General features: G+C 38.4%; 1 protein-coding gene across 1 annotated transcript; it reads left to right on the forward strand.

Annotated features, from left to right (window-relative positions):
• The first annotated feature begins 4216 nt into the window (after positions 1-4216).
• Positions 4217-27598, forward strand: SMIM31 (small integral membrane protein 31). The gene is made up of 3 exons (XM_044225967.1): positions 4217-4588; positions 20690-20823; positions 27432-27598. The coding sequence occupies exons 2-3, from the start codon at positions 20712-20714 to the stop codon at positions 27596-27598; spliced, it is 279 nt and encodes a 92-aa protein (XP_044081902.1). The 5' UTR covers positions 4217-4588; positions 20690-20711.
• Positions 27599-27742: the final 144 nt, after the last annotated feature.

The following is a 27742-nucleotide window of genomic DNA, read 5'->3' on the forward strand; positions in this document are numbered from 1 at the left end:
AAAGGAATCAAGATTAAAATAGCATATTTAACCACTCAACAGCAATGCTAGGACGTTTAATTCATAGATCATGCCTTTAAATTTCTGAGAGAAATTATGTCAACATAGACTTCACACCTGCTATACCCAGATGAATGTGCAAGGGCAGTTGTGTGTATCAGCAAAAATCCAGAAACAATCTAAATATCTATTCCTGGAGGTAAAATCAATTATAACAAATAAAAGCAACATTAAAAAATATTATAATTATACAAATAAAGGGTAAAATGATAACATCTTAGGGGCGCCTGGGTGGCTCAGTCATTAAGTGTCTGCCTTTGGCTCAGGTTATGATCCCAGAGTCCTAGGATCAAGCCCCACCTTGGGCTCCCTGCTTGGCGGGAAGCCTCCTTCTCCGTCTCCCACTCCCCCTGCTTGTGTTTCCCCTCTCTCTGTGTCTCTCTCTGTCAAATAAATAAATAAAATCTTTTTTAAAAATTATAACATAGGGGCACCTGGGTGGCTCAGTGGGCTAAGGCCTCTGCCTTCAGCTCAGTTCATGATCTCAGGGTCCTGGGGTAGAGCCCCATGTCGGGTTCTCTGCTCGGCAGGGAGCCTGCTTCCTCCTCTCTCTCTGCCTGCCTCTCTGCCTACTTGTGATCTCTGTCTGTCAAATGAATAAACAAAATCTTAAAAAAAAATTATAACTTAATGTTTTCACCGTTTAAAGCAATGCAACAAATTCTACTGAAGAATTAAATTAATGATATGTACTGACATGGAAAGAATGCCATTATATATTATTAGGTTTAAAAAAAGTATATTTCAAAATAATGTTGTACAGAATGGGATTTTTTATAAAGGGATATATAGAAAAAAACAGTATATAGATATACAGAAATATACAGATACATAGATAAAATAACTAAAAAGAAAAATCTCTGTGCCATCAATGACTACCTTCAGGGAATAGTTCTCAGAAGTTTAGCTTATCCTTTTTACTTTATACAGTTCTATAGTAGCTAGGGGTTTTTTTCTTACAATCTGCAAATTATTTTTTAAATATGTATAGATTTCATTTCTTTGCGATGACAGCACCATCTAGTGGTCTATATCAACTTTTTAAACATTTTTAACTTTAATGTGAAATTTAATAATTTAACATTAAAATAAAAACTAGTAAAAAATAAATAAAAATTTAAAATAAAAACAAGTAACTACAGCACACACAGGGAAAAAAACCCTATTTTTAATATGGCATTTAGAGCAAATAGAGCAAATATAGAGCAAATCCTTATAACTTCATTGAAAAAATTTATCTTTTAAAATAATCTCTAAGATATATTAAATAGGAAATTCAAAATACAGAAAAATATGTGCAGTAATCATTTGTATTAAAAGGAAAGTAGAGCATTCTTGCATATTTGATTGTGTATGCATAAAATATCTCTGGAAACACACAGACACACCCTGGTGAAGTTGGATGTCTTCAGTGAGGTTAAGTAAATGGCTGAAAAGTAGTAATGAAAGCAAGAACTTTTGTCTGTGTACCCTTTTGAACCTTTTGAATTTTAAGCCCTGACATAAAATGTAAGTTAAAAAATAAGTCTTTCGCCTCACTGCTTCCAAGAGACCAAGATCGGTCCACCAGTGGTTCTCCTGGAGCCATCCGAGAAAATCTGGCCAGGCTTCTCATTCTTACCATCTCATTCTTATCTGCTCAAACCAGCTCGTTCTCTTCCAGAAATATGCCCTCAATCTGTGGTACCAGTGTTTCTGTCAGCAGACAAAGGATTAAGTTGGATTGAGTGAACCTCTTTGAATGGGTCATCTAAGACACCTACTTTAACCGCAGATATCCACCATACCTACCTTAATGCTAACTCTTTGTATATACAACAAAAATACTTCAAAAAATTGTTAAAAATGAAAAAAAGGGGGGGAGCAGAATGGAGGGTGCCTCGCTGCCTCAGCCACAGAAGCATGTGAGTCTTAATCTCAGGATAGTAAGTTCAAACCCCACATTGGGCATAGAGCTTCCTTTAAAAAAAAAAAAAAGAAGAAGAAGAACAGAGAAAAGAAGTATACAGACGTCAGATGGAAAATAAAAATTGTAAATGGAAAATCTACTGACAGTTCTATTAAATAAGAACATATAAAAGTGTTACTTCATGTGCACAGAAATTATACACATGAGCAAAGGAGTTTAAATAAAAGGGAAAGAATGATAATTTGGGGGGGCGCCTGGGTGCCTCAGTGGGTTAAGCCGCTGCCTTCAGCTCAGGTCATGATCTCAGGGTCCTGGGATCGAGTCCCGCATTGGGCTCTCTGCTTAGTGGGGAGCCTGCTTCCTCCTCTCTCTCTGCCTGCCTCTCTGCCTACTTGTGATCTCTCTCTGTCAAATAAATAAATAAAATCTTTAAAAAAAAAAAAAAAGAATGATAATTTGGGAACAGATGGTCCAGGGGTGATGATCACAAGGCAGAGTGCTGGCAATGTCAATGAAAGGATAGGTTGAATCTGAAAGAAATTATGGAAAAAGTCCTGGATTTGAAAAATCTAAGATGGCACCGGGTTCTGATCTTGGATGAGAGATACAGGGAAGTATAGAGTGGTACTATTTAATAAAAATATAAGAGACATGGGGCACCTGGGTGGCTCAGAGGGTTAAAGCCTCTGCCTTCGGCTCAGGTCATGATCCCAGGGTCCTGGGATCAAGCCCCGCATCGGGCTCTCTCCTTGGTGAGGAGCCTGCTTCCTCCTATCTCTCTGCCTGCCTCTCTGCCTACCTGTGATCTCTCTCTGTCAAATAAATAAATAAAATCTTTTTAAAAAAAATGAGAGACACATATGTAATGCCGAATTTTCTAGTAGCCACATTTAAAAGATCAAAAAGAAAAAGGCAAAATTAATTTTAATATATCTTTTTTTATCCAGTATATCCAAAATATGATCATTTCAATGTATAAATTCAAAGTAGAAATGTGTATTTCATACTCATTTGGGTTAGTCACAATTCAAATGTTCCATAGTCCTACGTGACTGGCAACTATTGTATTAAACAACAAAGAAAGATTGAATTTAGGAGAAAATAGCATACTTTAAAAATAGTGAGCTTAAGGAACCAACAAGACATCTATCTATATAAAACTATAAAGCGAATTGTTGTGCAGAACAAGTATGCAAGCAAAGATCAGCATTGGCTATGGAGATTTGGACAGTCACATACATGAAATGATACAGCCATGAAAAAGGAATAAGAGAAGGAATGCTAAGTAGCATTTGCCAAAGCATGTTACTCAGAACATTAGGAACTCCAAAAGCTTATTTTTTAAATGACCAAATTAACCACAGCATCTTAATGCATTTAAAAGCCTGAAGAGAGAGGCACCTGGGTGGCTGAGTTGTTAAGTGTCTGCCCTGGCGGGTCATGATCCCAGAGTGCTGGGATCGAGCCCAGCATCGGGCTCCCTGCTCGGCAGGAAGCCTGCTTCTCCCTTTCCCACTCCCCTGCTTGTGTTCCTTCTCTGGCTGCGTATCTCTCTGTTAAATAAATAAATAAATAAAAGCCTGAAGAGCCGGGTGCCTGGGTGACTCAGTCAGTTAAGCATCTGCCTTTGGCTCTGGTCATGATCTCAGGGTTCTGAGATCAAGCACTGCATTGAGCTTTCTTGTTCAGCGGAGCGTCTGCTTCTCCCTCTCCCTCTGCAGCTCCCCCTGCTTGTGCTCTCTTGTTCTCTCTCTCTGTTGCTCTCTGTCAAATAAACAAATTCTTTTAAAAAATAAAATAAAATAGAAGACTGAAAAGAACATATCGAGCAAGATTTTTCAACTCACAAATAATGTTCTGGACACATGAATTTAACAGCCTCAGAATAACTCCTGCCACTGAAAGGCCTCAGTTTGGAAATATTTATTTATTACTAACATCATTCTAGAGGTATTGCTCTTACTTCTTAATTAATTAATTAATGCTTTTAAAATAAAAAATAACGAATAAGAAGAAAATAATGAGATCTCCAGGTGGAGTGAATAGCAAATGGGCTACTTAAACCAAAATAAAAACCAAGACAAAGTCCCAAGATAAACAGTACTTGGAAAGTTAATTGTTTACCAAGTGCTTATTTGTTCAGCCTGGTTTACTGTTAAAGAACACTATAGAAATTGACCTGTGTTCAGACACGTCACCCTATCAACCACCTGTTGAGTCTCAATGTGCCTGGACGGAAGGAACAGTCTTTGCTTGCTCAAAGCTGTATATATTAGTGGTATTTACAGAAGGGCATGTGATAGAAAAAGTAAATAACTGAACTTGTTCATAGCTTCCTTTTTCCTTCTTGATTCTTCAGGAGAGGATGCCTTTTCCCTTTGGAAATACAGATTCTCCTTGGATAAAACTTAATTAAAACTCCAGCTAGATTAGTAAACTTTGGTTAATGAATTGGCCTCAGGAAGCCCCTACATTTTCATGGCCTTGTAGAGTTCAGTGAAAATGTTTATTAAGGGACACAGCCTGTCCTGCTCTGACCCCAAGACACTGAAGACTCTGTTTGAATCAGACTCAAGGGCTTCTTCCTAGCCACCACTCTCAAGGACAGGAATGCTTCTGGTAAGTTTCTATAAAATCCTCATGTTTTCTTTGCCTCAAACGAAACTTTTTTTTTTAATTAGCCCATATTGTCTAGTAATTAATTTCATTGCCATAGGTAATGAAATTCCACTTATTGTTCTTTCCTGGAGTTTTTTTTTAGCATAAAAGAAATATGGCTAAAAGAGGGGAAAAGTCTGCGCTTTGTGGAACACACTCTCCGAAACACACTCTCCGAATATTTTTCTTTTCCTTTGCTATCTGTGACTGATTTCTTTGTGCAGTTTTTATTTCCAAGTAACAAGAAATGTATTTTCATTTATTTTCAAGGTAGAATTAAGGAAATCCAATCACAAGATCTCATTCAGTTCTCGTATTTTCCTCTTATTGAAATTATGGTACCATATTTTGGTGAAAGCAAGAAATAATTTCAAGAGAAATATTTCTGAGGGACATAGCTAATAATGCATTCTTTATTTTTAATTTAAGACTAAAAGATAAATTTCCTCCTGAATTTTTCTTAATATGTTTTGTAACATAAACTGGTGATAGAAATCTGTAACCAAAATTATTTTTGGTTACATTCTGAGGTAAAAGTGTCATGAGATGTGCCTTAAAAATTCAAACTGGACTGAGGTTATTGAATTGCCTGTTGTGTTGTGCGATGAGGTACAGAAAATTCATCTGGTCTCATAGGGATCCTCTCTGTTGAGACAGAGCAGTAATCACATTACCAACAATTAAAACCAAAAATTCTCTACATAAAATCTACATAAAACACACACAAAATGTTGGGGTTTTTTTGTATTTTCAAGTCCAAGCAAGAGTATTTTATCTAAGACTTTAGCAGCAAAGACTTTCTGTTCCAAAATTATTGAAAATTTTCATACATACAAAAAATTAAAATGATTATACCATGAACACCCAAATACCCACCACATAGATTCTACAATTAACACTTTGCTGTATTGGCCTCTTCAAATATTACCTAATACCCCTCCATCTATTCATCCATCTACTCATATTCTTTACTTTTATTTTTTTAGAGAAGTTTTAGGTTCACGGCAAAATTAAGAGCAGGGTACAAATATTTCTCATATGCTTCCAGCCTCCCCCATTATCAACAGTCTCCCACCACAGTGGTTCACTTGATTACAATGTATTTTACTGATTAATTACAATGAAATTAATCAGGTTACAACTGATTAAATCAACACATCATAATCACCCAAAGTCCGTAGTTTATGTTAGGGTTCACCCCTGGTGTTCATATTCCTCCATCCCTGGCAATCACTAATAGTTTCCTTGTCTCCATAGTTTTGCCTTTTCTAGAACATCATATAATTGGAATCATGCAGTATCTTGCCTTTCCAGGTTGGTTTCTATCAGTAATAGACATCCTTATTGTCTTTTCATAGCATGGTGGCTCATTTCTTTTCAGAGCTGAGTAATATTCCATTGTCTGGGTATTCCACAGTTTATCTATTCACCTGCTGAAGGACAGTGTTGAAATTTTGGCAATGATAAATAAAGCTGTGTGCTGAGTTTTGTTTGGAGATAAGTTTCCAACTTCTTTGGGCAAACACCAAAGAGAGTAGTTGCTACATCATGTAGCAAGAATATGTTTAGCTTTGTAAGAAACTGCCAAATTGTATCCCAAAGTGGTGATACTGGGGCACCTGGGTGGCTCATTCAGTTATACATACGACTCTGAGTTTCGGCTCAGGCCATGATGTCCGGGTCGTGAGATCGAGACCCACGCAGAGTCTATTTGAGATTCTCTCTCGCTCTCCCTCTGCCCCCCAACTCCTACTCTCTCTCTCTCTCTCTCTCATTCTTTCTAAAATAAGTGAACAAATCTTTTTTAAAAATGGCTGTACTGGGGCGCCTGGGTGGCTCAGCGGGTTAAGCTTCTGCCTTCGGCTCAGGTCATGATATCAGGGTCCTAGGATCAAGCCCTGCACCGTGCTCTCTGCTCAGCGGGGAGCCTGTTTCTCCCTCTCTCTCTGCCTGCCTCTCTGCCTACTTGTTGACCTCTGTCTCTGTCAAATAAATAAAATCTTTTAAAAAAAAATGGCTGTACCATTTTGCATTCTCATCAGCCACGAATGAGAGTTTCTACAGCTCTATGTCTTCACCAGTATTTTGTGTTGTCAGCGATCTGGATTTCTAATAGGTACGTAGCAGTATCTCATTTTACCTGGCATTTTCTTGATAACATATGATATGAAATATCTTTTCATATGCTGAGTGACATTTGTATCTTTTTTGGTGAGGTGTCTGTAAAGGTCTTTGGTTTATTTTTTAACTGGGTTTATTTTCTATTGTTGAGTTTGAGAGTTCTTTGTGTATCTTGGAAAACACTGCTTCATCAGATATTGAGTTTTGCAAATATTTTCTTTCAGTCTGTGGCTTGTCTTCTCACTCTCTAAATATAGTCCCTCACAAAGCACTTTTTCATTCTAATGAATTCCAGATTACCAATTCTTTCTTTTTGGATTATTCTTTTGGTATTTTATAGATTTTTTTAATGTTTTCTGATGTCTGGTTTAAGATAAGAGATATAAGTCAGGAACAGCCAGATGGAAGAGAAGCCCAGGGCAAGGTGTGGGGAAGGGCCCAGAGCTTCCATGCCCTGTCCTGGAGCATCACTTTCCCCAAATCAACACATGTTCCCCAACCCAGAGGCTCCATCCTCTTTACTTGTATGATGCATTTTAAAGTCGCAGGCCTCGGGGCAACCTAGGTGACTCACTCAGTTAAGCATCAGCCTTCAGCTCACGTCATTATCCCAGGGTCCCTGGATCCAGCCCCCCATCAGGCTCCTTGCTCAGCAAGAAGTCTGTGTCTCCCTCTCCCTCTGCTGCTGCTGCTGCTCTCTATCTCTCTCTCTCTGTGTGTCAAATAGATAAATAAATAAATAAACAAACAAATAAATAAAATCTTAAAAAAAAATAAAGTTGCAGACCTCAGTATACTTTACCTAAACATTTAGGGATACATGTCACTAACTGGAGTTCAATTGTTTAACTTTTTTCTTGAGATAAAGTTCGTGTGCAGTAAGAAGCACAAATCTTTAGTATACTATCAGATGGGCTTTGATAAATGTATACATCTGTGATCCAAATCCTTGTCATCATTCCATATCTAGAAACCTTTATATTCCCCTGCTTAGTCGGTGCCTTCTCCTACCTCCAGAGGTAATCATTCTTCATCTCCTTCAGACAGTGCGTATGCATGATGTTGTTTTCATGTTCATTCATGTTTTTGTGTGTATCAGTAGGCCATTCCTTTTTTACTGGTGAGCAGTAGCCTGTTGGATGAATATACTACAGTTTGTTTATCCACCTCTCATTGGTGGACACTGGGGCTTCACCCAGGTTTTTAGCTATTCTGAATAAACCTGTTATAAACATTCTTACACAAATCTTTCCTCGCACACATGCTGCTGGGTCATAATGTAGTAATAACCTTGGTTTTATAAGACTCTACCAGAGATTTTTCTAAAGTAATCATATCATTTTATCAGCCTCACCAGCACTGTGGGAGAAGTTCAGTTAGCCCATCCTCTTGCCAATTTTGAGGTTAAGCAGCTCTTAGTCTGTTATTCTGCTGGTTGGGTGGTCCTAGCTCATTGTGCTTTGATCAGCATTTACCTGATGTCTCCTGGGGCTGAGGGTCTTCCCATGGTCATTTGCATAGCATTATTAAATGTCTATTTAAATATTTGGCCCATTTTTTAAAAAAATTGACTGTTGGTCTTCTTATTATTGAATTAGAGGTGCTTTTGTAAGTGTATGCTGCAGCTACAAGTTCTCTGTCAACTGCATGTTTTGTAAATGTTTTTCTCCTGTCTGTAGCTAGCTCATTCATTTTCTTCTCCTTTTTTTGGGGGGGGGGTTAAGAGAGAGAGAGCACAAGCGGGGCGGGGGGAGCAGTAGAGGGAGAGGGAATCTGGCTTCCTGCTGAGCAGGGAGCCCTTCTCAGGGCTCATCCCAGAACCCTGGGATCATGACCTGAGAAGGCAGAAGCTTAATCCACTGAGCCATCCAGGCACTTCTTATTCAATTTCTTAAATGTGTAATTGGTGAGCACTAGTTTTAAAATTTGGTGAAGTCTAAGTACCTATTTTTGTATTATCATGAATTTCTGTGTGCTACCTAAAAACGTCTTCTTTTTTATCAAGTTGCAATGATAATCTTCCATGGTTTGGGGGTTGTTGTTTTTTTTTCTTTTTCCCTAGAAGTCTTATCATTTTAACTTTTACATTCAGTTCTAAAACTATGTTTGTGTTGGGGCGCCTGGGTGGCTCAGAGGGTTAAGCCTCTGCCTTCGGCTCAGGTCATGATCTCAAGCTCTTGGGATCGAGCCCCACATCGGGCTCTCTGCTCAGCAGGGAGCCTGCTTCCTTCTCCTCTCTCTCTCTGCCTGCCTCTCTGCCTACTTGTGATCTCTGTCTATCAAATAAATAAATAAAATCTATTAAAAATTAAAAAAATAAAAAATAAAACTATGTTTGTGTTTGGTGTGAAGCAAGAGTTCTTTGTTTTCTTCCTTTTTTAATGAGTATCTAGCTTAGTGAATATCTATCTTCTAATGAATATCCAGTGTTTAAAAAAAAAAAAAAAAAACTATTTTTTTTCCCTTTCTCTACTGGGTTTCTTTGGAGACTATAGAAAATCAAATGACCATAAAGAGTAGATCTTAATTTTGGACTCTATTCAGTTCCATTAATTCATTTGTCTCTTCTTATGCAAACACCACACTTTTTTGACTACTATGGCTTCATAGTAAGTTGCCAAGTCAGGTAATATGAGTCCTTTAAATTTACTCTCTTTTCTTGAAAATGTTTGGATGTGCTACCTCCTTTGCATAGAAAGTTTACAATCAGATGATCAATTTCTACAAGGACAAGGTAAGATTACGACTATGATTACATTAAATTTATAGGTTAAGAATAAGCTTAACAATACCGAGTCTTCCAATGTATAAATATGGTATATCTCTCAATTTATTATTTCTCTCAGAAGTGCTTTGTAATTTTAAAGGTAGAGGTCTTTTTTTTTTTACATAAATGGTCACAGAAGTTTTATTCATAATTGTCCCAAACTGGAAACAAGCCAAATATGCCTATTGACACACGAATTGATAGCAAAGTGGAGATTTTTCATAAAATGGAATACTACCCAGAACAAAAAGAATAAACTGAGTGGGATTTATCCCCCAGTAGGATTTATTCCCATTTTCTTTCAAGATGGAGGGTGAAGCTGATTGGGTGAAAGGCTAGTCTGGCAGAAAGTAGGACAGGGATCCCCTGTTGCTGAGAAAGTCAAGAAGGGGCTAGGAATCACCTTTGTTTTAAATAAATAAATAAATAAATAGCTAAGCCCTCCCTACAGTGACAACTTCACTTCTCCACTGGCCCTGGGGTCTCTCCAGCTTCCTCGCATCCCCTCTGTTCTTAGGGAGGAGTTATGTTCCCTGTAGCGACAGTCAGCTGATCCCACCCACCCTGCTGACGCCAAGCCCGCTCCCTCCCCCAGCAGCCTTCAGGTCACTTGAACTGTGCAGCCAACTCTTCAGCCTTTGTGGGCGTTTCCATCTTTTGATCCTGTCTACATCATGTGTTTCTGAGACGCCTTTAAACTGACACTCCATTCACCATCCTTGTGCCTGTGTTCTACTACTATGATGAATTTCTTATTTAAAAATATACATCAGGGGACATCTCGATGGCTCCATTGGTAAAGCATCTGCCTTCAGCCTAGGTCATGGTCCCAGGGTCCTGGGATCAAGTCCCATATCAGGCTCCTTCCTCAGTGGGGAGCCTGCTTCTCCCTCTCCCTCTGCCTGCCACTCCCCCTCTTATGTTCGTTCTCTCTCTCTCTCTGTCAAACAAATAAATAAAGTCTTTAGAAAAAGGATAAAAGAAATAGAAATATTTTAAATCTAATGTTCTTTCTAAGACTATACGATGAAGACTAGCCATTTCTTTACATCATTTTAAGTTTTGCCACCATATGTGAAAAGTATTCATTAGAATGCACTCCTTTGGGAAAAAAATAGAGTGTACCCCTTTGCTTGAGATGACAGAAACCAAATTTGAACTAGCTTTATGAGGGTAAAAAAAATTTGAGTGTATACAAGTATCAGACATATGGTAAGTATTTCAATATAAAAGCCTTGTACCTCTTTTGTTCATTTATTCCTAAGTATTTAAATTCTATTTTAAAGGGAATTCTTAGATTTTATCTTATAATTTTTGAAACCGGTCAAAATATAACTGATTTTTTAATACTGACCTTGTATGTTGAGATCTTGACAAATTCTAATAATTCCTTTGTAGAATCTGTAGGATTTTCCACTTAAACTATCATGTCATCTGCAAATAGAGATAGTTTTACTTTTGTTATGTTCTTCAGGTTTTTTATTTTTATTTCTCACCTTATTGCAATGGTTAGAACTATACCAGAATAACACTGAATAGAAGTGGTTGGAGTGGACGTTATTATTAGGGACAAAGCATTCAATATTTCACCTTTAATTATGATGGTAGTCATAGATTTTTAGAGATTCACATTATCAGATTAGGGAAGAGCCCTTCTATTCCAATTTCTAGGAATTTTTTGGTTGTGAATGGAGTACAATTTTGTCAAATGAGTTCTCTGCATTGATTTAAATGGTTATTTGGGGGTTTTTTTTCTTTATACTCTTAATAGAGGAAATTACATTGATTGAATGTCAAATGTTAAACCAACCTAAGAATAACCTGGGATGAACTTGGCTTTCTATCATCCTTTTCTGTACACCACTGGATCTTATTTTGCTCTTATTTTGTTAGGATTTTTCTGTTTATATTCATTAGGATTATCAACCTGTAATTTTCTCTTGTTGTTGTTTTTGTAGTTTCTGTCAGTTTTTTTTTTTTATCACAATTAATGCAAGCCTCATAATATGATTGGGAACCATTTTCCTCTGCTTTTATTCTCTGAAAGGAGGTTTTATAGCATATTGCTATTCTACAAGGAACTCAATATTGTCATTGCGTATTTCTCAAAACAATTGCCTAGCTCTAAGTTTTTATTGCTATGCTAAGCTCAAGGGTTAAAGTGTCTTGCTTATTTTTAGATCGTTTAGAGCTCCACGATATATTTATTTATAGTATTTGAATGCCAACTCTTCATTAAAACACACACATACTGGATTTACTAGAAACCGAACTTCATGCTATAGTATAAATTTATCAGAGAAATATTCTGTTGACCATTGCTAATACAAAGAAGTGAACTAAAGGGGCACCTGAGTGGCTCAGTTAAGCATCTGATCATCATCCCGGGATTCTGAGATCAATACCAGCATCAGGGTCCCTGCTTGGTGGGAGTCTGCTTCTCCCTCTCTTCCCCACTCATGTTCTCTCTCATTATCTCTGTCTCTCTGTCTCTCTCTCTCTCTCAAATAAATAAATAAAATCTTTTTTAAAAAGTGAACTAAAAACTTCATCTTAACAGTTTCATGAAATAATTGAATCGTTTTCTTGAGTTTATTTCTATGCTTTACATAATTCTCTTATCTTTTTCATCAAGTCATCCATTATTATCACAAAAAAAGGGTTATAAACTGGTCTTGAAACTTAGGGCTTATCCTATAATTTTACAGAGGTAGTTATAAAAACAGACACAATGTCTGCCCTTTGGATCTAGCAATCCAGAAATCACAGCACTGACAAACAGTAAAAGAAGCCATGGTCAATTACTCATTCCTAAAATAGAGTCTATAGTTGGCAAGAGTTAAGTCAGTAAGACTGTGCTGTCCGGCAGCCCCATGACCCACCATCACAGTTATGCCTGAGATGTGACAAGTAACCTCCAACCTGGACAGCAGACTCAATTTAATGAAGTATCCCATGCTTTGTCTTGGCTCCCACTTCCAGGGCTCTGGCCAGCTCAGCCAGTGTTTACAGGAAGGAGAGGAACATGCAAGAGAGCCACCTCAATCCATCCAGTCTCCAGCACGCCCAACAATCACACAACACACACTCTGCAAGGCCAAGGAGTACCAAACAGGAAACTCTCTAACTTTCAATAGAAACTCGGCAGTGTAAAACTAATGATTCGGAGGTGACTAAGTATCTCTGCCTTAAAATGGCAACAAGTAGGGGTGCCTGGGTGGCTCAGTGGGTTAAAGCCTCTGCCTTGGGCTCAGGTCATGATCCCAGGGTCCTGGGATCAAGCCCCAAGTTGGGTTCTCTGCTCATCAGGGAGCCTGCTTCCCTTCCTCTCTCTCTCTGCCTGCCTCTCTGCCTACTTGTGATTTCTGTCTGTCAAATAAATAGATAAAATCTTTTTTTTTTAAATGGCAACAAGTATATGCAAAACAAAATAGGACATCTCCTCCCAAGTTTTAGGGAACCCAGACACTAGAGATATACCGGACATCATCTGGAATTCAGGATGCTGGAATTACAGCTATGATGTCCTGAATGTCTTTCTTTCATTTTAACAAATATCTACTGCAACCAAAATGATAAAATGTCTAGTCCAGCAAAAATGATAGGTAATACTCGGCAGCATCTAAACAGAGCCAACAATACTGCCATAAAATAAGATACAAAACACTTGTTTATATGTCATGTAAAACTCATCTAAACTCTCTCAGGTTGAAGTTACTCATTGCATTGCAGTTACTCATTTGTGGGTGGATTTATGTGATTCTATACTGCCTAGAAAAATGAAACACTTTGAAAAACTAGCAAAGGGGAAAATCTGAAGATACCTGTATTCATGTTCTCCTGGGGCAAAAATAGACCTCAAATAGCCCTGAATTAAAAAGACTTTGGAGATCTATTAGTTTTCAATCACAAAGGGATTCTGACTGTTTTTGATTAGAGGATGAATATCTAACTAGAGACAAAAGAATAAAGAAAAAATAAAAGTTAATATTCTTAGCATGAACTTGAGTTAAAATAGTGTGTGTGTGTGTGTGTGTGTGTATACACACATATATATATCCTTAGAAGGCAGAAAGGGAAAAAAAAAAAAAACCTAGGAAACCTACACCTTAGAGAATTGCAAATTTGGTGATGGTTCTTTCAGAAAAATAAAGTCACTGCCTAGAGAATTCTGTGAGAATATCAAAATGGGAACACAAACCTTCTGTGATTTTTTTCCTATTTTACTTTACTTTCCAAAATTCCCCAACAAATATAATATTTATAATCACAAAAAAATCAGTATTATTTTTAAATCACCCTTTAGAAATCCAGAAAATGATATTAAATAAACTAAAAACCAATAAATACATTAAAAGGGATGAGAATAGTCTCTTTAAAGTAAGTATGTAGCTAAAACCTGAAAAATTTTGAAGACTGACCAAATAGAGACACAGTTTAAAACTGAGGGATTTATGTTTTACAAAGAACAGATCTGCAGAGGCAAATTAATCTTAGCAATTTCCAGAAGAGGGTTGGGGCACCTGGGTGGCTTGGTTGGTTAAATGTCCTACTCTTGATTTCAGCTCAGATCATGATCTCAGGGTCATGGGACAGAGCACTTTGTGGGGCTCCCTGCTCAGTGTAGTGTCTGCCTGAGGACTCTTTCTTGTCCTCTGCCCCTCCTCCCCTCCATCTACTGCCACCCCATGCTCACTCACACATGCACATGTGTGCATGTTCTCTCTCTCTCTCTCTCTCAAATAAATAAACAAATCTTTAAAAAAAAAATTTCAGGAAGGGGAATAAATTTCAATGACTAATTTACTGCACACCCACCAAATGTAAGGCACTGTTCAAGGTACTTTATCTCCTATGATTCCCCCTAAAACTCCAAAAAGTGGATTCCCTAAACATGTAGATTAAGAAAGGCCAATAAACCTCAGTATATTTTGACTTGTTCTCATTGAGCAGATAACCTTGTTCTAAGCAGTGTTTTCACCAAATATTTAAAGGCTCGTGTAGAAGACCCACCCATTGGCATAGGTGACATATAGCTGAAAGGATTTGCAAAGTTGTGGCATGATGAGAAAATGATCCCAAAAAAGGTCTTAGACAGGTGGGATAGATGGGCTAAATCTAATAATATGAAATCTAATGAGTAAAAAAATACTAAGGATCAAACAACCAAGTATAAAAGAATTCAAGTTAAGAACTATAATTTGGGGCGCCTTGATGGTGGTTCAGTCAGTTAAGCAGCTACCTTCAGCTCGGGTCATGCTCCCTGTGCCAGGACAGGATCACTGCTCTGTGGGAAGCCTGCTTCTTGTGATCTTGTGATCTCTCTCACTATCTCTTTCTCTCAAATAAATAAATGAAATCTTTAAAAAAGAACAATTTGACAATTTGGTAATAATACAGAGAAAAAGACATGGAGGTTTAGTCTGTCAGTTAGTGTATGTGTGTGTATACACACACACACACACACACACATTTTTTTTAATCAGGCCTGATTTGCAACCAGATCATTGGGAAAGGAGAACACGTAAAAGGCAGTGCACACAGCTACTGCTCTATGGGACCCTAAACAAATCAAATTATTGTCTTCATGGGGTGCCTGGGTGTCTCAATCCATTGGGTGGCTGCTTTCAGCTGGGGTCATGATCCTAGGGTTCTGGAGTGACCATTGGGCTCCCTGCTCAATGGAGAGCCTGTTTCTCCCTCTCCCTCTGCTTGCTGCTCTGCCTACTTGTGCTCACTCACTCTCTTTCTCTGTCAAATAAATAAAATCTTAAAAAAAAAAAAAAGTATTGTCTTCTACTTGGGTACTTCACATAAAAGATCTGGAAACCAGGGAGAGAAATCACAACGGAAAAGAGATACAGAACTATATCAGATGAAGAATGGCTTTTTTAGAGAAAAGAAAGGAGGTGCAAGGGACATATTATAAATTCATTGTCTTCCAATATTTGAATAGCCCTCACACAAATGCAGAACTATTTAAGAACTGAATTGGAATGGCTATGAGGAGAAAAAGTTGTCTAAAGAAAGTTTTCTAAATGAGCAGAGAGTTGGCCAGAGGTGAAAAAGATTGCTTCCAAAGGTAGTGAGTACCCTGTCACTAGAGGAATTCAAATTTGTGCTGGGATCTATTCTGCCAAAACACTTTAGGGAGTATTCATTGTGTAGTGAATAGGCAAGGTGATCTTTAATTGTCTTTCCAAATCTGAAATTGTATTTAAGGGAACATTCTCAGGAAGGAGATGGCTTTTTAGTCAAAATTTGAAGAGAGCTGGCTTGAAATACAGAGTCTAAGAGAGCAGAGGTCAATATGGCAGAGAAACCAAAATAAAGACTGAGGAAAATCAATCAAGGAGACATTTATCAGATTGAAATATGAAATAGAAACAACAGTACCGGAGCCGAGAACAGACCCATAATTCAGCAAGTGCAACGGAGCGTACGAATATCTTAGTCTGTGTGTACCACCACAACATGAAGCATCGCAGAGAGCTCTGGCCATTCAAGCTCATTCGCTTCCAACCTATAGCACCTCGTGACCACTAGATGGCATCATTTCTTTTGCTTCTCTGTTTTTACTTGGCTTTCTTCTATTTTCCAAGAGGAAGGAGTCCTCATAGGGATACTGGCAATAAAAACGATTTTTTGTTCTCTGAGATGCTTTAACAAACTTAATAGCCTTCATATTCTCTGAAGAGGCACACAGCATGATTGATCTAATTTCCAAATATTGAAGGACTCCAGAATGTTCAACAACGTATTCTACATCTCTGCTGACCGTGAGGAAATTTAAAGAATTCATATCCTCTATTGCTGAATTCACACATGATTCTGTGGACCTACCCCCCACCCCACTCCGTTATCTTCATCTCCCCTCTTCCTCCTTATGCTGCATTTTAACTGGTATTGGGGCACCCTCTGCACCCCATATAGCCAGCCAACTTCCAAGATCCTTCTGCTCTTCCTTTACATTTCTTAGCTTCATCCCTTCCTCTCTAATCCTATTGCCAGAACCTAATACAGAGCTAAAAAAATCTCACTCCAAGTTTATTACTGTTAGAGTTCTTTTCCTTTAATCTGTTCTTCACTTGGAGATGCAATTAATATTCTCAAAACACTACCTCATCATGACACTGTACTCTATTTTTTAAGTAATCCCTTATGCCCAACATGGCGCTCAAACTCACAATCCTAGGATCAAGAGTTGCATGTTCTACTAACTGAGCCAGCCGGGTGCCCCACGGCATTGTACTTTTAAAGATATTATATTTACTATCCAACAGCATTTAAGACTAAGCTGTCACTGACATTAAATTCTTTCATTTGTCCTTTGCCTAACCAATATTATCTTCTCCCACTACCTAACATAAAAACTCCTTTCCAGTAATCTGCATAATGTCTTGCAAAACAGGATTCTAACTATGAGGGTAGGTTTTGGTTTGTTTGCTTGCCTGCTTGCTTAGTGGTTGGCTCATGGCCAGTATAGTATATTAAGAGTGAGGATTTCTGGAACCCAGGCTGCCAGAGGTGGTATTCTAGCTCTGCATATACTAGTTTTATTTTTTTTTTGTAACTTTTTAAGTGAGCTCTACTCCAATGTGGGACTCAAACTCATGACCCCAAGATTAAGAGCCACAGCCAAGAGCCCCCACATGCTAGTCTTATAGCTTAAGATAAGTTAGCTCATGTCTCAGAACTTCAGTGCCCTCATTTATGAAATGGAGATTAAAAACTATCTACCAGGGCGCCTGGGTGGCTCAGTCAGTTAAACATCTGCCTTCAGCTCAGGTCTGATCTCAGGGTCCTGGGATAGAGCCCTGAGTCAGCCTCCCTGCTCAGCGGGGAGCCTGCTTCTCCCTCTCCCTCTACCCCTCCTCCTGCTGGTTCTCATTTTCTCTCTCTCTCTCTCTCTAAAATAAATAAAATCTTTAAAGACAACAACTAGAGATCGTAACGAGTTTAATGGGTGCCAGGAGTGGAAAAGAGGGAGCACAGGGATGAATAATGAAGCATAAGAGAAGCTATTCTGTGTGATACTGTAATGAGGTTGACATAAGTTTGCCAAAGCCAACAGAAACATATAACACAATAGTGAACCCTAATGTAAATTATGGATTTCAGTTAATAATAACATTTCCATATTGGTTCATTAATTTTAACAAACTATGCTAATGCAAGATGTTAATAATAGAAGAAATGGCAGAGAAGGAAGGAGAATATATGGAATTCTCTGTACTCTCTGCTCAATATTTCTGTAAATCTAAAACTGTAGTTTAAAAAAAACCTAAAAAGGCTATTTCTTATTTTAAGATATTAAAATTATATATAGAAAAGAAAGCTCATGTGACTTTAAAAGCAGCCAATAATGTGTTGACCTACCATAAAGATCACACAACATTCCTTTACTTATTACAAAAAATCAGGCCTTTGAATAAATCATTAAATTCTGCTTATTTATGCCAAGGTGATTTAATATCAGCCAGTTCCTATAATATTGCCCAGAATTACTGTCAACATGATTTAGCAGATTCTGTCTGTACTCATAGAAATTCACCTTGGACTTTGGAAACACTGGAGTGGAAAAAAAAAAAAAATACATTCTCAGAGAAATAAACAGAATTCATCCATGATTACAGATACAGACATACCATAAAATGAAATTTCACTTTTCCCTACATTCTGATTTCCCCAAACCGTCCAGAACACTCACTTCTGTTTTAATTACTGTGTTGGACAGCTCCTTCCCACGCCTTCTCAATCTGAGAGTGGAGCTGTGAGTCTGGGTTGGTTTTTGTTTGTTTGTTTTTAATATTTTATTTATTTATTTATTTGACAGAAAGAAAGAGAGAGATCACAAGTAGGCAGAGAGGCAGGCGTGGGGCGGGGAGGGGGGGAAGCAGGCTCCCTGCTGAGCAGAGAGCCCCATGTGGGGCTCAATCCCAGGACCCTGAGATCATGACCTGAGTGGAAGGCAGAGGCCTTACCCACCGAGCCACCCAGGCACCCTGTGAGTCTGGGTTTTGATGCGGCAGGGATGACGGGAAGAAATGGCGAGGCAGTATGGATGACGTCGCCAACTCAACAACGCTCTGGTGGTCATAGGTAATAATTAACTTCAAATTCCTACCCCAGAGATGGCAAGACCCCAGAGAAAACAAGGAATGGGACCAGAGATGGACAAGGGCTTTTTAGTCAAGGTGGATTTAACTTCATAAAAATAATTTTTTTTAAATCTAAGTAACAAAAGATACCAGAAGCAAAGACAAAAGATAAATTGAAGGTAATAGAATATGTATATCTAAAATACATGAGAGTCTACAAATTAGTGAGAAAATTACAAATGCCAAGTTTAAAACTGGACAAAGGATAGGAATAAGGTTTTCACAGACCAAAGTATAAAAATAGTCAACATATGAAAAAAATATTTAACCTCACTAAAAATCAGGGAAAAAACAGTTTAAACAGAGAGAGAATTTTCAACTTCAAACTGGTGGAAAAAACACTAAGGAGAGAGCGCTGGGGAAAGATTGGGGAAACAGTCCTTTACATATGGTATTGGTTTTTTGCAAATTCCATGGAAATTTATGAAGAAATAATATTTCAAAGCTGTATAGTTTCAGTAATTCTACCTCTTATAAATCTTTCCTAGAGAAATCTGAACATCTCTGCAAAGTTACATTTACAAAAATATCTTTGCTGCCGCATTGTTGGTAATGACAAAAAACTAGAAAGAGCCCAAATTTTCATCAGTTCAAGAGTGGTTAAGCACAATATGTTAGGGTCATACTCTAGAAAACTGAACTCCCATTAACCAGAATTAACTAGGTCATGTGCAATGGTATTAAAATGTTTGCAGTATCCTTTATATTTTATATTTTAAAACATACATTCCAAAGGCACCTGGGTGGTTCAGTCAGTTAAGCATCCAACTCTTGTTTTCAGCTCAGGTCGTGAGATCAAGCCCTGAGTTGGGCTCTGTGCTGTGCATGGATTAAGATTCTCTCTCTCTCCTGCCCTCTCTCTCTCTCTTAAAACAAACGAACGAACGAACAAAAAACGTGCGGATCCATGACATAGAAATTCTGTCCTACAAGATTCTATCTTAAAAAAAAACACAAAAAGCTACAAGCTTCTAATCAGAGTTCCCAAACTATTTTCAAATATTAAAAAAAAAAAAAAAAATCCAAAAGAAAAGAAATCTGTCAAAGCCAGCAGATTTTTAAGAACCCGTGATTCCCTCAGCCACCTCTGTTCTGCAGAGGACAAACCTATGTTGTCTCTCAGTTACAGGGTCTGATGAGGTCATCTTAAAAACACATTCAGAGAAAACTGAATCCTTCGATGAAAGACTCAATAAATCACTTCCACAAAATAGACAGTAAATGAATTTAGAATGAGTTACAGTGGAAGGATGTGAAATCTCTTTCTCTGGGTGTTCTTAAAATTATAACATTAACCCACATATCTGAAGTCATTTAAATATTTGGCATTCGTGTAGTAAACGTTGAAAGGCAGAAAGACAAAAAGAGGGAGGTTACTTCCAAGTAGGTAATGCTGTAATTTTCCCCCAATGGAGATCCTATTTCCTGTCAACATACATGAGCTCTTGTTGTTGGAGTCTGATACTGGAAGTTCCATGGCTGAATTGTTAACACGTTTGTATTTAGTTAGGCTCGGTTTGATCCAGCTACCTGAGGTCTGTGGGTTTTTTCAATAAAAAATGCTTCAAATCGTCTATTTATCACCTGGCTGGCAGATGCCAGGTAATTTCAGGACCATGAGCAAAAGAGATTTTACTCTGAAGCTGGGTCTAGTCGTGTCAGATAGATACTAACATCACTTCTTATTCCTTCATGAACTGAAATACACCCTGTTTTTACTCCCAGAGGGGTATCCAACAACTCACAAATGTATGTAAACAGAAACTGCCTCTGCCATTCATTCACATTCTCTTCTAATCTGCATGGTGAAGGCATAAGTTCAGTGATACCAATAGCTCTGGCAAACTTCGAGAAAACAAGAGCACACTCGCCCAATGTATTGTTCCAGGTGCATGAAAATACCTTAACAAGTTTCAGTAAATCTCACAAGTGTTTAATTCTAAAATAAATAATTGTCGAACAAACTGTCTCTAGATTAGAGTGTGCTGAGCCACTGTTTGGTTTCTGTTACAGGTGAAGACGTTTGTGGTGGCTCATGGAGCTTCCATTCACCAGGCTGGAAATGGCATTCATTTTACTGGCTTTTGTTATCTTTTCCTTATTTACTCTGGCTTCCATCTACACTAACCCAGATGAGAGGAATGAAGGTAAGAAGAGAAAGCTCTTTGAGGCTGGTCTCTATGGCTCTTGCTTTCCAATCACCTTTTTGTATGGTTTGATTGGTTTGGCTTCTATTCTGTGTGAGGATGAGTTTGTTTTGGGATGTGGTGTGCACATGTGAGAAAGAGAGACAGAGAGAGTTTCTCATTAAGTAGCACAAAAAACCTATTGTGGCACTTCACCACTATTATTAAAAGGTTTAGAAATGGGGGTCCCTGGGTGGCTCAGTGGGTTAAAGCCTCTGCCTTGCTCAGGTCAAGATCCTAGGGTCCTGGGATCGAGTCCCACATCGGGCTCCCTGCTCAGCAGAGAGCCTGCTTCTCCCCCTCCCACTCTCCCTGCTTGTGTTCCCTCTCTCGCTGTGTCTGTCAAATAAATAAATTTAAAAAAAAAAAAAGGTTTAGAAATGGACAAAATTGTCACCTGATTTCTGATCCCAGAATTTGGCAGATTTTTTCCCTTGAACCTAATATACATATAATGTAAAATTAATATATATACTATAAAATTTGATATTCATTTATCTAATTTTAACTTTCACCATCTTCCCATCCCTGTCCCAAGTCAGAAATCTTAAATGTACAAAAAAGCTCAATGTTCTAAAAAGTTTTTAAAGGTAACTTTTCTACGAGGCAAACATAAATGAGTTTATAAGAAACAAATTCCAGGGCAGTATAGTATGGAGTGTGGTTGTGTGTGTACGTACGTGTGTATGTGTGTTCAACAATACATGGGAAGGAAAAGGATTCGAGTTTTTTCTAATGATTTCTTGTCAAAGCACAAACATTTGAAAAATAGATAGAAGTATTTTAAAAATTTGACACCACATGCTTACCCATGACCAGTAAGAACAATTGTTAGCAACAGCTTATACGACTTCAGTGGTGTGCTTGGTATTTCACTGTAGTTCGAGACTCAATACAAAATTGATCAGAACTGGCCATTTTTAAGGCCAAAAATTTTACATATATATGAGGGAAATTATACCCATTTGTAGAGATAAGAATAAAAATCATAAAAAGAAAATTGTGCTTCCTATGATTGTGATGCCCCTCCATCAATTTTTGATTCTAAAAGTTCTTTCAGTAAGGCAAAATATTATTTTTTTTTAAGATTTTATTTGTTTATTTGACAGATAGAGATCACATGTACGCAGAGAGGTTGGCGGGCGGGAGCGGAAAGCAGGCTCCCTGCTGAACAGAAAGTTCAATGTGGGGGCTCTATCCCAGGACCCTGGAATCATGACCTGAGCCGAAGGCAGAGACTTTAACCCACTGAGCCACCCAGGCGTCCCCAAAATATTTCTGTCTTGACATATAACACTTACAGAAGTAGAAAACAAAAGTCAGTGAATAGACAGTCCAATTCATACTGACATGCAGATTAGGAAACAAAACAGGAGTCCATAAGTCTTTTCCCGCTCCACATTATGCTAGTTTAAAATGGGTTTGGTTGAAATAAAGAGTAAAACCAAAATAGCAGTTACTTTAACTAGATAATAATGTATTTCTCCCACCTGGAAAGGAAGCCTGGAGTAGTTCATGGCTGACGCAGCACTCCACGGTATCCTGGACAGGCTAGTCCTCTCTTGATTCTCTCCCATCTTCAACTTCCAGCTGCTGTGTCACAGACCAATGTGACTGACCCATATTTTGCCATCATTTATGCATGCCAGTCCACACAAAGAAGGAGGAATGGCACACTTCTTTCCTTTGAGGGCACTTCCAGAATTCGTGTACACCACTTCCCTTTAGCCAGAATTTCGCCCGTGGCCATACCCAAAAGGAAATTACAGAGCATAATTTTTATTCTGCAAAGCATGTGCTGAGCTGAAATTCAGGGTTTGTGTTCCTGAAGGAAGAAGGAAAACCAGAAGTGTCTGACAGACACATAGACTCCTTTTTTTTTTTTAATTTTATTTACTTATTTGACACAAACAGAGAGAGAGAGAGAGAGCACAAGCAAGGGGAGAGGCAGAGGGAGAAGCAGGCTCCTCGATGAGCAGGAAGCCCAACTCAAGCAAGACTCAGTCCCAGGACACTGGGATCATGACCTGAGCTGAAGGCAGACACTTAACCAACTGAGCCACGCAGGTGTCCCTGAACACATAGACTCAAAACCATGAATTTATTAAGGGGCTAATAGTCATTAAATCAGGGAACATTTGAGCTAGAAAGAATGATAAGAGTGCATCTAATCAACTTATTCTTAACCAGAAATGAATATTGAAAGCCACATTATGCCTAGGTCCCATCACTACCTAGCGAATATGCATTTCTAGGCATCATACCTGGTCACGTGTCTTTAAACATGCTCTCTTAGCTTTTCATCTTTGGTTAAGAAGTACTGAATCTGGGACACCTGGGTGGCTCAGTTGGTTAAGCGGCTGCCTTTGGCTCAGGCCATAATCCCAGGGTCCTGGAATCGAGTCCCACATGTGGCTTCCTGTTCGGTGGGGAGCCTGCTTCTCCCTCTCTCTCTCCCTCTACCTGCCACTCTGCCTGCTTGTACTCTCTATCTCTCTCTTTCTCTCTGTCAAATAAATAAATAAAATCTTAAAAAAAAAAAAAAAGAAGTAGTGAATCTAACTATTCGTATTTTAGATGGGATTACAGAGACCCAAAAATGTTAGTAAGTTTCTCAGTTGCTCAGTTAATTAGTAGAAGAGCCAAAACTAGAGCACAGGTCTCACAGTTCCAAGTTCACCCCATCTTCTATGCCACCTGCCTCCCTAATTATAATCCATGAGCATGAGGAGCCAAAGGATTAGAAGGGTCATAGAAATTTACCTTTCCCTTACATTTTCATATTCTATTGTTCATGATTTTCTTTTTCTCCAACTCTGTTCTTCCTATACCTGTTGTCTATTTTCCAAGCTATACCTGTTGTTTATTTTCCACCTCTGGCTTAGCCCTCACTTCTCTTCATGACCACCAGATCAGTGATAAGCACAATTTTACATGAGAAGCAAAAAGTGTACCCTTTCCTAAATGTGATAAAACTTGTGAGTAAAATCCCTTTCTCAGCATAGCGGAGAATTTTAAGAGTCACTGAAAATAAACTTAAATGATGTGGATTTGATTTCATGCAGGGGACGCCTGGCTGGCTCAGCATGCAGCTCTTGATCTCGGGGCCATGAATTCAAGCCCCACATTGGGTATAGAGATTACTTAAATAAATAAATAAAAGCTTAAAAAATAATTTCACACGTTTATTAAAAATCTACTGTGTTAGGGGCACCTGCTTGGCTCAGTTGGTTAAGTGTCCAACTTTTGATTTCAGGGGTTGCCTGGGTGGCTCAGTCAGTTAAGCAACGGCCTTTGGTTCAGGTCAGGATCCCAGGGTCCTGGGATCCAGTCACACATTGGGCTCCCTGCTCAGTGCAGAGCCTGCTTCTTCTTCTGTCTCTCTGTCCCTCCCCCCTGAGCACCGCTTGTGCTCACTCTCTCTCAAATAAATAAAATCTTTAAAAAAAAAAAAGTGGGGGGAGCAACTGGGTGGCTCAGTAGGCTAAGCCTCTGCCTTCGGCTCAGGTCATGACATCAGGGTTCTGGGATCAAAGCCTGCATTGGGCTCTCTGCTCAGCGGGGAGCCTGCTTTCCTCTCTCTCTGCCTGCCTCTCTGCGTACTTGGAATCTCTCTCTGTGTGTTAAAAAAAATAATAAAATCTTTAAAAAAAAAAAAAAAACCTCCTGATTTTGACTCCAGTCATCTCAGGTCATGATCTCAGGGTGGTGAGATCCAGCCCTGCTTCAGGCTTCCCTCTGGGCATGAAGCCTGCTTAAGATTCTCTCTCTCCTTCCTCCTCCCCACCTATCCCCACCCCTGCCTCCACTTGCTAACACACACACTCTCTCTCTCTCCCTCTCTAAAAAAATGTCTAATGGTCTCAAGCTATAAGTAATGGAGGATCTAAAGATGAATAGAACGCAGTTCCTACCTCTGGAAGCTGATAAGCTAGTGGAGGATTCAGTTGTATAACCAGAGAAAAATTCAATAAATAGTCTACCAGAGATTTTTACTAGGACAATGGGGTCAGAATGGAAAGATCTTACTCAGGGGGCACTGAGATGGGCTTCACAGAAGAAATGGCCATCTTGGTACAACTGGATATTGACAGTATAGGGTGAGGTAGAGCATATTCCCAATAAGAAAACAACTTAAGGAAAACTACCAAACTGGAAAAATTTATACATGTGTGTGTGTATACATACACATACATATGTGTATATATACATGTATGTATATATACACACACACATACATATATACACACATACATATATACACATATATGTGTATATATATATACATACACATATATATGACTAATAGAAAATCAACTATAATTTGAAATGTAAATAAGTCCATCAAGAAATTGGCAAGAACTAAACACTGGCCAGAACTTTCTCAGTCCTTTCAGAGGTCAAGAGAGGAAGCAAACATGTGACTAGTGTCACCTTTAAACCCAAGAGATGGAGGCCTCTGTTCTCCATCTCCCACTTGAAAGCAGTAGTTTTCAAGCTCTAATTTGCATACAAATCACCTAGTGAGTTTATAAAAAAGTATACTTTGTTCAGTAGGTCTGGGTGGGGACCTAAGATTCTTTTTCTAACAAGCTTCCAGGTAATGACAGCATTCCAGAAGATAAGTCAAACCACTGATGTACACATTCCTAGTGCCGGGGTGATCTAGGTCATCTATGTGCAGCAGGTGAGGAGGGACCTTGGGTATGTGGCTGCGCTGCACACGGGCCGGAAAGCAAGTCCCTCTATAGTACAGAACAGATACAAAGGCAGGAAGAAAAGAGATCACAGGGAGCACCTGCGTGGCTCAGTGGGTTAAGTGTTAGCCTTTGGCTCAGGTCATGATCCTGGGATCAGGCCCTGCATTAGGAATCTCTGCTCAGCATGGAGCCTGCTTCCCTCTCTCTCTGCCTGCGTCTCTGCCTGGTTGTGATCTCTCTCTCTGTCAAATAAATAAATAAAATCTTAAAAAAAAAAAAAAGGAAAGAAAAGAAAAAAGACCACAGATCTTGCCTCAGCTCCTACAAATGTAAGGAATGGATGAGTTTACATTTTAAAAAATTATTTTTATATTTAGAAGATTCATAGTCATTCCTTAAAAATCAAAGTATTTTAGTACTACAAGATTCCATGCAACTCTTAATAGTTTATGAATCCATATCTCATTTGTAATTAGCATTCTCAATTCTCTTTCTCTATGATTTTGTTTTTGTTTTTGTTTTTGTTTTTGTTTTGTTTTGTTTTGTTTTTGCAGATTTTACCTATTTATTTGACAGACAGAGATCACAAGTAGGCAGGGAGGCAGGCAGAGAGGGAGAGGGGGAAGCAGGCTCCCCACTGAGGAGAGAGCCCAGTGTGGGGCTCAATCCCAGGATCCTGGGATCACCACGGGAGCCAAAGGCAGAGGCTTTTAACCCACTGAGCCACCCAGGAGCCCCTTTCTCTTTTCCTATTTATAAGGAAACAATTAAGACAACCTTCTTTGTTAAAAGAAGGTGTAATGTATGACAAAGCCCTTAGATACTTCAGGAAAATTTATTTGTTGAGAAACTGACCAATATCCTACATTTGTTACCATAAGGAGTCACCACATAAAACTTTCAAACACTGTCAATTCAACAACTTTTCACTGGAAGGAAAGTTCTGGCTATTTTGGTCTCTAACTGAATTTACATAGATTATTTACCTTTGACTGCTTAGAGGTATTTAGGCATCTTGCTTTCATTCTGGACCATAACATATATTTTAAATATTAAACTGAAAACTTAAAATTTAGCTCTTACTTGTACATTTGAATCCAAAGAAGAACAGAATTTAGTCACTGTAGAAAATCATGAAACCCCAAAAAAATCTTGCCTACTCAAGGAAACTTCACCTAACACCACTGTGATCAAAAGTCCTCTGTGGACTTCAAAACTACACCAACACATTCTAGCATTACATACACACCCAAAATTCGCCATCCCAAGACCATTACTGTTTTTCTTTGAGATTCATAAGTACCTACTTTGTTGCTATATTGTCTTAAAAATAATAAAATAAAATGTTTTTGCTTGATCATTACAGAATTAATTTACAAGGTACCTTTCCAAAGATACTTTAAGAATCCACTCAACCTGGGGAAAAAAAAAAAAGTCTCATTTTGATGACTTGAAAATTGAGAAAAATAAAAGTCACATTATAGGAGTGGAATTTAAAATGAGAGAGAGCTGCTTTTTCCCAGTCCAGGACACGGCTCACCAGACTACCCCATCTCACTGTCAGCATAAAAAACAATGATGATGACAGTGTTTACCAGGTAAAAGGCAGGATGTAAAAGGTAGGGTGCTGAGCACTTTAAGTGTACTATTTCCTTTAATCTTAAAACAACCCTATGAGATAGGTAATAATAACCTCACTAGTTTACAAGCGAGGACACTGACGCTTTAAACCTTAACCTTAGATCACACAGCTAATAAGCAACAGAGCCAAAGTGGAACTCTGGTATAGGACTTAAAAACCTGTATATGTAACCAGCATACTTTCTTTCCAGATTACCTTGAAAAAGATACTTGTTTTAAGAAAGAAAGAAAAAGAGAGAGAGAGAAAGAAAGAAAGGAAAAAAAGGAGGGAAGGAAGGAAGGAAGAAAATGCATACATACCTGTCTTTATTCCTACCAAGGACTTTAATTGGCTAAAAATATATAACACGATAATACCACATTCCCAGAAAGTACATTTCTGGGTGGTTAAGTAAAGGAGGGAATCTAGACAAAGAGAAAACTAAGGGTGGAGACAGAAATGGGTGGGATGGTGAGGAGAAGGCTCGCATACCGTTTCAGCAAAGAGTATAGCCTGCGTTATGAAACATTATTTCATTCATGTCCTGGCTCTGCCATTT

The sequence above is a fragment of the Neovison vison genome, chromosome 11 (genome assembly GCF_020171115.1).
Source record: "Neovison vison isolate M4711 chromosome 11, ASM_NN_V1, whole genome shotgun sequence".
Classification (NCBI taxonomy): Eukaryota; Metazoa; Chordata; class Mammalia; order Carnivora; family Mustelidae; genus Neogale; species Neogale vison.

Bases quoted from the DNA above. Each gene is read 5' to 3' on its own strand.
- SMIM31 (XM_044225967.1), top strand. From the start codon at position 20,712: ATGGAGCTTCCATTCACCAGGCTGGAAATGGCATTCATTTTACTGGCT. The intron at 20,824-27,431 runs GTAAGAAGAGAA...TAAGAAAGAAAG, and splicing joins CCCAGATGAGAGGAATGAAG to AAAAAGAGAGAGAGAGAAAG.